Source organism: Leptopilina boulardi, unplaced genomic scaffold, assembly GCF_019393585.1.
Source record: "Leptopilina boulardi isolate dan_hultmark-lab unplaced genomic scaffold, ZJU_Lbou_2.1 LbouV2_121, whole genome shotgun sequence".
NCBI lineage: Eukaryota > Metazoa > Arthropoda > Insecta > Hymenoptera > Figitidae > Leptopilina > Leptopilina boulardi.
In genome coordinates, this window is record NW_026137665.1 from 726,860 (window position 1) to 739,287 (window position 12,428).

Consider the following 12,428-nt stretch of genomic DNA (forward strand, 5'->3'; position numbering starts at 1 on the left):
TCGATTTATAATTAATCTATCTGTGTGAATAAAAATCAAACTTCTTTCTTTGTAAATTGTAACAAAAAAAAATATTCTATTATATTCTTTATTCTTAGAATATATTTATCTCAGAGCTAAACAAGTAATTATTTGATTCAAGTAAAAAATTTTACTTGTGACAGGTAAATAAAAAAAAACCTTCAATTAAAACTTTTCTAATAAATTTTGAGTGAATTCGATTTATTTTTAAAAAATATTCCCCCAGATTGGATCTGCTGACTGACATTAATTATTAACCTCAAATTTTCATACTTCTGCTTTGAGTTTGATTTTCACTTTCACTTTCATTTTGACTGAAGTTTTTTTACTAAAAAATGAAAAGTGTCGGAAAACTCAATATGGCGGAAAAATTTAAAATTGATTTGATTTTTTCAAAATTCGGTACTTTAGGGTTTTTGAGGTTCCTAAACCCTAAAAATCCCCGACGAGTACCGAAATTTGAACTAATCGAATCAATTTAAAAAATTTCCGCCATATTGGGTCCGCCATTTTGAATTTTGTAAATCTGACATCAAATTTTGATTCAAGGGGTTAAATAATGATTATATTTGAGTCAATTCAATAATATGTGTTTCATATACAGAAATTATTGGTTCAAATTGAATTTATTTAATTTAAATAAAAATTATTTGATTCAAATAGAAATTATTTAGTTCAAGTAAATATTCTCTCTAAATCGGAATTAGTTAAAAGTGTGCTATTCATATTTAAATTAGTAAGAATTTCCACTAATTTTTTAGTCACTTTTTACTAAAACTTTATTCAAAAAATTAAAAACTACTAAATCAAATAGTATAATATTTTACTAAAAATTAGTAAAAATTCTTACTAATGTGAATTAGTAGCTCACTTTTTACTAATTCAAATTTAGAGAGAGATTTATTTAATAATAGTCAAGTAAACGATTATTTGAATCAAAATAATTTTTTTTCAAGGTATTTATATGGTTAAAAAATTTCAAAAATTGTTAATCAGTCATAAAAAAATTCACATTTTGTATATATATATATATATACATTTGAGATTTAAAATGAATTAAAATGTAATTAATTAAAAATAATTTTAATGATTTAAGACAATGTATTAACGTCTTATAAAATTGTCTTGCTTTGTTTCTGATAACTGCTAATAATAACCATAATTGAAATTAAAAAAAAAAGGAATTTATATATTATGATAAATAAACATTTCAACAAAAATTACATAATATAACATTATATACGCATATATAAATAAAAATTTTTAATATAGATTATAATTTCTATAGAATTATTATATCAATATAATTTTTATCATTTTCAACAGATATTAAATGGTTTAGCACAATATAGATTTTTTAATACATAATAGGATTTCAGTTATCTTCCGATTAGTCGTTCGTAGGATATAAATGATTATGTTCCAATCTCTTTAATCCCTCTGACACACCATTATATACCACTTTCATGAATGAGGTTTAATGTGACCTTATTCCACTTGCAATTTTCTTTTTTTTTTTTTTTTTTGTTTATTTTATAAATTATCTCCATTATAACACTACTTGATTATAAGAAGAAAAAAAACACATAAAAATATATGAGGTATAACAGTTTGTTAAAATATCAAAGTTAAATTTTATATGTTTACATTTTTAGCTATTTTCAGTTTAAAGAATCATTTAAAAAGTCATTCAAGCGATCCATTACGTGTTAAGATGGGTAGTTTCATAATGGTAAATAAAAAAAAATCAATTCTTTTCTATATATTTTCTGGAAAGAGATATAGCACTTGAAAAATCCATGTCGATTTTTAATGATGGATCACCCAAAAAGTTTTCTGTGACTTCGGCTCGTGTATATAAGCAAATATATTGGAGAGTGTTTTTTTAAGGATCCCAGCACGTCTGACATATATAAACTCAGATTCTTTACATGTTAAATTTAGGTTTTTTTTTCATATGTGAATATATAAATAAAATACCCAAAAAATTTAATATTATAAAAAAAAAGTTAATAATTTTTCTCACTTTGATAATGATGATACAGTAATACCCCGGACTTACGCGATAGGTGGGACCGAGCGACGCGACCGCCCGTGTGGAAATCTTCCCAAAGTCGCCCAAAGTGAGACTGGGCGCCAATCTGGGCCCAACTTGGCTTCCTAAAGTTTGAAAAATGAAGAAATAAAAGAATTAAGTTAATTAAATTATTATTTAAATAATATGCTGAAGAAATATACAAAAAAGCGCAACTGTGAAAAGCTGAAAAAAATGTTTGTTTTTCATTGTACTTGGGCAAAGTTTGGGTCAACCCAACCTGGCCCCAACTGGGATTTCCCAAAGTATTCCCAAACTCAAATTTAATTTAATATTCTGTTATAAATAAATAAAAAACTTGAGAAATAATAAAACTAGTTAATTATATTTATATTTAATTTATATGCCGTTTGGAGATTTTTCCAAAAGCCAATGTGGGCAAAATTCACATTTAAGGAAAAATAAGGAAATTGAAAACTTCAGTTATTTATATTAATAATACCTTCCCTGAATAAATAAAATGTATGTCAAGTTCTTAGTTTTTAATTTATTCAACTAAGCTAATTAATAATAATAACTTAGTCGTTTTTTGAGTTTGGGCTTTCCCACTTTGACCCCATTCTCAATCATTTATTTCCTATTTTTATTCAATTTATTAATAATAATTGAACAAAATTTTGACTTGAACGACAACTATACTTTGGTACTTATTAATTACTGGTAAAAATGTTAAATTAAAATAAATGAAATTAAGTAAGTGATTATATTTTAATTTATTGTCTAACCTAATGATATTTTTCACATCTTTGATACTGAGAAATTAAAACTTGTCTGCAGGTACGCGTCGTTAGCATAGTGGTTACAGCGTTAATCTATAAGTCCGTAGGTCGTAGGTTCGATTCCCCTCGTGCGCAGTTTTCTTTATTTCATAGGTTTGCGTTATTTCTAGATTTTCATTTATAAGTTGTACCAAAACTTGAAAATCTAATACATACACTATTATTTCATTTTTAAATTATATAAATATTTTTTTTACTTTTTTTACTATATACATTGTTTGTTAGTCGTCATCTTTAATACAATTTAATTTAAAGGGAAATTATATTTATTCATTTAATTTACTCTTTTGTTGTTAAATTATTTATATAATTATTAATTAACAATTATAAATAAAAATGGAATAACTCAATCTGGCCCCAGCTGGGATTTCCCAACCTTGGGAAATCTTTGGGATCAGCGTTACGCGCTCAGTTTGGGCGTTGTCTGGGTTGCCCACTTTGGGCATATTGGGAAACCCAGTCTGGACCAGATTGGGGCCCAGTCGACTTTTCCACACGGGCGTGTAAGTCGAATTCGCGTAAATCGGGGTTTTTAGTTTTCATATAAAATAAATACAATAATTTAGAAGAAATATGTTTAATAAAATATCAAGTAAGAAAACTATTTACATTTTTATTAATAAAAACAACGTAAAAAACAATAATAAATTATTTATTAATTAATTACGAATTAATTCGCGCGGCCATAAAAAAAACCGCGCATTTCCGAATTCGCGTAAAATGTGGTAGCGTAAGTCGGGGTTTTACTGTATACCTATACTGAATTTTTGGCTGAGAAATCAAGAAAATAGTTTGTAATTTAAAAATAGTTTATTTTTTTTTATTTAACTCAAAATATTCTGATTGAAAATAATTTTTATTTGAAAAATTAAAATAGTTTATCAAAATCAGAGTACAGAAAGTTTTTAATTTTGTTTTTATCGATCCAAAATAAACTAAAACTTTCTACATTGATCCAGATATCGATTGAATTTAAGATATGATTAAATATATGTATAATTTTTAAATCAATAAAATTGGTTTATAAAACAATTTTAAGTTAAAATTAAAAATTAAGGTGTGGGACTCACACGTATATACTGTACTTTCTTATCAATGCTTTTAATGTTTTAACAGAAAAAAAAACAACAATATGTACCTTGAGAGTTTTATTTATAGACAATATCACCCTGAAAATAATGTGTTTCCACCTTCGGGAAATATCGATTTAATGTGTGTGTATATATCTTGCTAGCCTTTTTATTGCACGGTCCAAGATCTAATCTTAATTTGTCGACCGATGCGATACATTAATAAGTCCTCTAATTACCAGATTAGATATATATCTCACAATCTCATCAGATGTTTTTTTTTTATGAAATTTTGGCCAATATCATTTTGACAATTTCAGATATAATATTTATTTTTATCATTTATAATTTGTTTCACACTGATGCTGATAAATTACATATTTTTGTCGGGACGAATGAATATATGTTCTAAAAATCATTAGTTAGAATTTTCATTTTATTGAATTTCATTTATCATAATTATTCGTTTAACAGAATTTCTAATTGATGATATCAAGGTGCTTCTACAATAACTTGCCCTCATAACAAAAGGATATCCCTAGGATATCCATAGGATATCCATATCAATGGTCGATATCCTAGAATGGTCCCCAGGATATCTTGGGATATCCCTAGGATATTCAAACCGCCGGTCTGTGGGATATCAACAGGACATCCATATGATATCCACAGGATATCCCTAAGACATCCACAAAATATCTATTGGATATTATATCGCAGGATATCCATGGGATATCCTCAGGATGTCCGTGGGATATTTTTAAGATATTCACGGGATATTTAATATCTCAAGATATATTTTTAAAGGTTAAAATTGTTAAGCTAATATAATGAATAATAATATAATAAATAAAAACAAAAATCTTATGAGCTTCTAATTTATTTTAAATGAAGATTTGAAACGCATTTTTCAAAGTTTTTAAATAAACTCATGCACTTAATGTATAATTAATATTAATAGTTATTCGTTATTTGCGGGGAAGAATTTATATTGTTTAAAGCCAATTTATTTTCTGACAATATTAAGCATATGAATAAAGGAATGAATCACGAATGAGAAAAAAATTAGTTAATAATTTTTCAAATTAAACAACTTTCTCGAAAAACAAGTTGCATTTTATTTTATTTATATAAAATTTAATTCACAGAATATTCTCACTCGTAGTCTCATAATGACTTTAAAAACAGTATTCTGAGAATATCTTCTTGACATCCAGAAGATATACTGAGAATATCCTGAAAATATCTGTGGGATATCTGGAGGACATTTATGAAAGTCTATATAGATATCCAGAAGATATTCTGTGGATATCCTCAGATATCCATGGGATATCCAAACCGCCGATTTTTTGGATATCCTTAAGAGATCCTTTTGATATCCATAGGACATCCCTAGGATATCTGCGGGATATTATCAGTATATCCCAAGGTATCTTGTGTTATTAGGGTGCAATTTGTATTTTGTTGGTTGATTTCCATTGTCCCCATTCGCCATTTGCAGGCCTCGGAGCGACTTAAAAGCACAAAAAAAGTTGTTTTAGTCGATTTATATTCCAAAAAAAGTCGAAAAAGTCAAAAAAAAGTTTTACAGATTTTTAAATAAAAATTTTTTAAAAATAATAATAATTTTGGAATAGTTAAAGTTGAAATTTTTAGAAATAATTGAATTTCAAATGATTTTGTTAATTTTCAGACAATAATAAAAATTTTACAAAATTGAAAATAATTTATCAATTAATTTTAGATAACATTTTTTAAAAGTAATTGAATTTTTAAATATTTACAATTGAAATTTTTGAAATTAATTGAATTTCAAGTGATTTTTAATTAAAATTTTTTTTGATGATTTCACTAAAAAATTCATTAGAAATTGCGGACACAAATACAATAATTTGAAAACCATTTTTAATTTATTTATTTCAATTTAGACGGGTAGTAATTACACTGCCCATTAGTACAGAGTACTGAATATTACAGAAAAAGAAATACAGTAATTATTGTGTGGCCACACTAGCATTATTATTATCGTGGTATATCAAGTATTGTAACTCTCGGACGAAGGTGTTGATTGAAACACCGAAAAAATTAAGGTTACTATTATGTTGATTTGCCTCACGACTCAATCTATTAATCACCGAATTATTCGAATAATTAGTTCTGACAAAATGTAATTTAAATAGAGGAACATGTCTCGGGGATCGTTGAGGCACATAGAATCTAAATAGATACAATAAATCGGGACATCTAATAATTCCGTTAATAATTTTATACACAAAAAGGAGATCCGAAAATAGGAATCTTAGACGTAAAGACGGAATATTAAACAGTGACCTAAGAACTGTATAATCGTGACTATAGTAGTCGTGAGGCACCTCAGTCTTACTCGCAAGAAAACACAAAAACTTATTTTGAACCTTTTCCAATTCATTCAATAAATATTCCTGATAGGGCCACCATATTATTGACGCAAATTCTATTATTGGTCTAACCATCGTAAGGAATAAAAGCCTTATAGCTGAAGCATTCTTAAAATGCGAGGTGTTTCTAATTACAAATCCCAACACTTTAGATGCTTTATTAATAGTATATGTGATGTGATCGTTAAAAGTAAAAGAGGAGTTCAGCAATACCCCAAGGTCACGTACAATAAATATTCTAGAGAGTTTATTGTTACCAATACTATAAGTGCGATCAGGAATGTCGTTTGATCTAGAAAATGATATTACTTTACATTTTTTGATATTAAACAATAAATTATTTTCAATAGACCATGAATGCAAACGATCGAGATCTGATTGTAGATCCAAACAGTCCTGATCATTAGTAATAGTTTTGTAAATTTTTAAGTCATCGGCAAATAAAAGGAAAGAAGAAAATCTGAAAACATCTTTGATATTATTAATAAAAAGTATAAAAAATAACGGTCCTAAGTTTGATCCTTGGGGAACTCCTGAAGTTGCTAAAAATATATCAGAAAATTCATATTCGATACGCACAGATAGTGTTCGATCAGTGAGATAACTACTGATCCATGCTAACAATTTATCGGAGAAACCTAGAGCTTTAAGCTTGGCCAACAGAATACCATGGTCAACCTTATCAAATGCTTTGGCGAAATCAGTATATATGGTATCCACCACAGTTCCAGACTCGAGATTGCTTGAAATAAAATGAGAAAAGATACTGAGATTTGTCAAAATAGACCTGCCCTTAGTGAAACCATGCTGCTCCTCCATGATCGAGCCTTCAATTTGCCTGTAAAGTTCATCGTGAATTAAGCTTTCAAAAATTTTAGAGATTGTGCTTAATAAAACAATAGGGCGATAATTTTTGACGTCATTCTTATTGCGATCTTTATGGACGGGAACTACTATCCCTCGTTTCCATACCGTAGGAAAAATGCCACACGAAAGAGAATGATTAAACAAAATATATAAAGGCTCGACAAGAGAGGAGCAACAGGACTTCAGTATGGAGGGCGGAATCTCATCAGGTCCAGACCCTTTTTTTATGTCAAGTTGTTTTAGTTTTATCAAGATAGATTCCTTAGAAATGTGAAAAATATTAACAAAATTACTATTCTGTGATTCTGAAACCGTGGCAGTTACATTTAATGTCGAGTTAGTGTAGACGGAACTAAAATAATCCTTAAAGCAGTTAGCTGAGTCTAAGCCATTGTTAGCAATAACAGAATCATGAAAAACCTCTTTTGGAATTCTAGGATTACGACGTAAAATTAATTTAAAAAATTGATTTCAGATAGTAGAATTTTTGATGAATATATATTATAGAAATAGTTAAAAATAATTGAATTTCAGGAGAATTATGATTGAAATTATTAAATTTCAAAAAATTGTAGATGAAAAATTTTAGAAACTTTTAAATTGAAATTTTTTAAAATAATTGAATTTTATTTGATTTCGAATTGAAAATTTTTAAAATAATTGAATTTTAATTGATTTTGAATTGAAAATTTTGAAATTAATTGAATTTAAATTGAAATGTTGGAAAATAATTGAAAAATTTATTAGAAATTACAGACAAAAATTGAACTTAAAAATCTTTTTAATTGCAAAATGTTTGTAGATAATTGAATTTTTGAAGAATATTATAAAAATCATTAAAAATAATGGAATTTTGTTGACATTTTTTTTTTTTTAAATGTAATAAAAAGTCGAAAAAAATCCGATTTTTGAAAAAAAGTCGGAAATAGTTGAAAAAATCGTATAATCGTATAATTATTGTCATAATTCTCGTCAACTATAGCACCCTGCTCTAGTAAAAATTAAGTGACTTTATTGTTAAAATTAAAAGCTAGTATAAAGTTACTAAATTTTTACTAGAGCAGGGTGCGGTAGTTGACGAGAATTATGACAAATGGCGAGTGGAGACAATGGAAACCAACCCATATGCCACGAACTAATAAAATTATTATAGAAGTTTCACTTGAGAAAAAATTTATTTAAAATTTAGTCATTAATTTTTTCCGCGTTGATTACAATTTTTCCCTATATATATATATATAATTCACTTTAGATTTTTAATTTCTTGTTTAACTTATAGAATTGTTTAAACGCTTTTTCTTTTTACATTTTCTATATATATATACATATATATTTATGATATTTCTCTCGGGTGATAAAATTTTATATGAAAAGTGTTTTTTCATATCCGAGCTGAGGCATTTTGAAATGCATTGTTAAAAACAATTACGCTAGTTTCGCCGCTTAAAAGATATCATTGCATTCCGGTACCGCCCCATTGGTATATAGTCCCTCTACTGGGGAACCCCCTTTATTCGCCATTGAAGTTCTCTTGCGTAATTAGATCTCGGGACCACCGCACCAACTTCACCCCACGCTAGCCATTACTTTTAATGGCCTTGTTAATGAAACTAGGTGTCGCCAAATTAACCTCTCATTCTAGAAGTGCTCAACTATCTCAATAAGAACTATTATTGTGCGCTGTAACTATATATAATATATATACTTTTATATATATTTATTTATATGCGTTGTTATTTATTTTACATTGTACCATTTTAATTAGAAATGATTGTCAATTTTTATCACTATATGTGACGCTCCACGAGAGAAGGGACCTAACGTGCTTTTGACTTAAGGTTCATTCAAAATGACTTTTTTTGAAAAAAAAAGACTTTTATAATTGATGCATTTTTAAGGAAGTTATGAGCATTCAAAAATTAAAAGTCGTGAAAATTCTTCAATTTTTAAAATTCCATATAACTCGAAAACGGCTTGCTGAAAAAATTTGAAAAAATTCATGAAAGCTAGTCTCAATTAGTACTAAAAGCAAAAAAAAAAATCTCAAAAAAATCGGAGATGCAATTGCGCAGATGGACTTACACTTTGGCGTGGAATACATCCTATTATAAAGCAAATGTTGTTTCAGCAATTTTTAAATTTTGGCGCTATTATACATAGTTTTGTTTTACAAAGTTGGCACTTGTACTACTCAAATATACATAAGCTTCATAACCTACAAATTCTACGATTTAATTTGTTGAATTTTTCATAAATCAGTATCAAGAAATAAAATTTAAATAAATTTTCTTTTAATTTTTATAGGCGCAAAAACTTTGAAAAAATTTTAATAAAAAAAAGTGAATGTTTTTAAATTTTTTGCCTAAAATTTAAAATGAATATTAAAATTGCATTTTCTTTATGCTGCAGCTCAAAATAAGTAGTACCTTAATGATTATTTTGAATTCCAAGTTTTTTTCTGTGAGCTAAATACCTATATAATTGGTTTCTCTGTTACAATGGTAAATATTTATCTGAAGGGAAAGAAATGTAAAGAGAAAGCGAAAAAAAAGAAGAGTAAATGATAGGAATTGATATAAGAGAATAGAATTAAAAGATGTTGGAATACGTGGGAGATTGGGAATGAGAGGTTTGAAAACCACTGGACCAAGCTGATTACCGCGGTAACCATCCCCCGAGCGCCAATTAATCTTAACTTTTACGGGGCAAACGCTTTTCATTAAGCTCTCCCCTGTCTCCTCGATCACCTCCAGTTTAGCTTCTCTCCAAGCTTCTCTCCCACCCTTAACTTGAAAACCTTCCCCTCACGATTCCCCACCATTTTCCTAGATTTCTCCTCTTTCTGCCCTACCCCTTCCCCTCTCTATCCTAATTCAAACTGCCTCAACCCCCCTAACCCGCCTACCCCAGTGGAGGAGAGGCAAGGAAAATGGCTCCCCAGACAAGCGTTTAATCTGGCTCTAATTAGCAACTTAGCCTTCTCTCCTATCCCCTCTGTCTCCTTACCTTCAGCCAATTCACCCCTGCACACTTCACGGAGCTCCAACACAACTTGTATTCTCATGCCCTTTTCTTTAAGTCACGTTCTTTTTATTTCTGCAAAACACTTCTTCTCATTGTCTTCCTTTTACAAGCATACAATTTCTTTTCTCTCTCTCTCATTTGTCCACGTTCCTTCAGCTCAGCCGCCCTTTTTTTTCTGTTCATTCCTCATTGTCTTTTAGAGGATATCATCCTTTGACCTTATGAAAGGTGAAAAGTGATGCTGGGTTGAGAGTATAGTATAGTGAATTGATGAAGGTGACATATTGCGCTCATCACGAATAAGAGATCTTTAAAAATTATGTTCTTTGATTGTAGTTTATAAAATTTTTCTATCGTATTTTCATCTTGTGCAGAAATTGCGTCATTTTTCCCCGCATTTGAAATAGGGCTTTTGGTCACGTCAATTTTCCTATAATTTGAAAAAAAATAATTAATTAAGTTCTTATAAAATTAACTTCTGTAAAAAAAAAGTTATTAACTATTGAATGAAATTTTTAATACTAAAGTTTTAATATTTTTATTTTAGGGGTTTGAATGGAGTTTCTATCCAAAACTCTAAATAGACTGCAGAGTTACCATAATGCCCGTCAAAAAACGCAACTACCCACACAGCACATCACAGAAAAAAAGGTGCGGGTAAAAAGTTGTAAAGATACACTGTTAATTTGAAAGTATTAAATTGCAACGAATTGATTCCAATATTTGGATCAAAATATAATTTGATTCAAATATTGGGATCAATTTGATCCAATTCGGTATCAAATTGATACTTTCAAGAAAACAGTGTAGAGGATAAAAGTCGTTAGGATACAGGGTAAAGGATAAATTTGTGATGGATAAAAATGTTACTAAAATATTACTAGAAAAATGAATGTCATATTTGAGTAAACTGTCTAATTTTAAGAAAAATATTAGTAATTTTACACTTATAACTTATTAAATCCACAAATTTTATATAAATAAGTAATTGCAAGTGGAAATATTTTTCCTATAATTATTGTCTATTAATAAAAATATCTTTGACTAATACAACTGACAGCTTACGACAGTACGTAAATAATCAGAACTGGGAAATTACAACTCAACGTCTGTATTGTTGCACGAAAGCAGAGTTGGGTACTGAATTTTTTGTGCATATTAGGCTGTGTCAGTTCATCGAGATATTTCGTGTTCAAGATATGACGTCAGAGGCCTGGAGAGACAACAAACAGACGACACAATGTTATTCTTACGGGGAAGAAAATTTGTTTCCACTTTCATCAATTTTATTCATACTTTAAACACGGAAAACGCTTGTTGACATATAATAAAATTAAAATGTGTGTTGATAATTAATTTTGTTATATATTTGATTCATTTGCATTGATATATTCTCTGAATTCGTGATAAAAATATTAATATTGAGGTTAGAAAAGTTTGTTTACTAATCACATTTTACATTTTAACATTATTAAACAATATCCAGTATGCATGTTATTAAAGAAGATATAAAATATATATTTTAAGTGGGAATTACCGCAGCAGTAAAAGATTTCAAGTTAGTAAACAAACACCCCTAACCTCAAACTTTATATTTTATCACGAATTCAGAGAATCTATCTATGCAATTAAATCAAATATATAACAAAATTAATTATCAACACACTTTTTTAATTTTATTATATGTCAACAAGCGTTTTCCGTGTTTAAAGTATGAATAAAATTGATGAAAGTGGAAACAAATTTTTTTCCCCATGAGAATAACATTGTGTCGTCTGTTTGTTGTCCCTCCAGGTTTCTGACGTCACACCTAGAATCGACTCTGACGTCACAAGTGACAGAGCCTAATATGCACAAAAAATTCAGTTACTACCCAACTCTGCTTTCTTGCAACAATGCAGACGTTGAGTTGTAATTTCCCAGTTCTGATTATTTACGTACTGTCGTCAGCTGTCAGTTGTATTAGTCAAAAATATTTTTAATAATAAACAGTAATTATAGGAAAAATATTTCCACGTGCAATTACTTATTTATATAAAATTTGTGGATTTAATAAGTTAAGTGTAAAATTACTAATATTTTTATTAAAATTAGACAGTTTACTCAAATATGACATCCATTTTTCTAGTAATATTTTAGTAACATTTTTATCCAT

The 12,428-nt window shown here is 28.4% G+C and overlaps 1 protein-coding gene across 1 annotated transcript in view; it reads right to left on the minus strand.

The window, feature by feature from the left end:
* The window catches only part of LOC127284664 (homeobox protein Hox-A1), a 53,191-nt gene extending 42,832 nt beyond the window's left edge, over positions 1-10,359 (minus strand). The window contains exon 1 of the mRNA XM_051310230.1: positions 10,256-10,359. Within this exon, the coding sequence (XP_051166187.1) occupies positions 10,256-10,313 (58 nt within the window). The 5' untranslated portion in view covers positions 10,314-10,359. The remainder of the gene's footprint in view (positions 1-10,255) is intronic.
* Between the last annotated feature and the right edge of the window lie 2,069 nt (positions 10,360-12,428).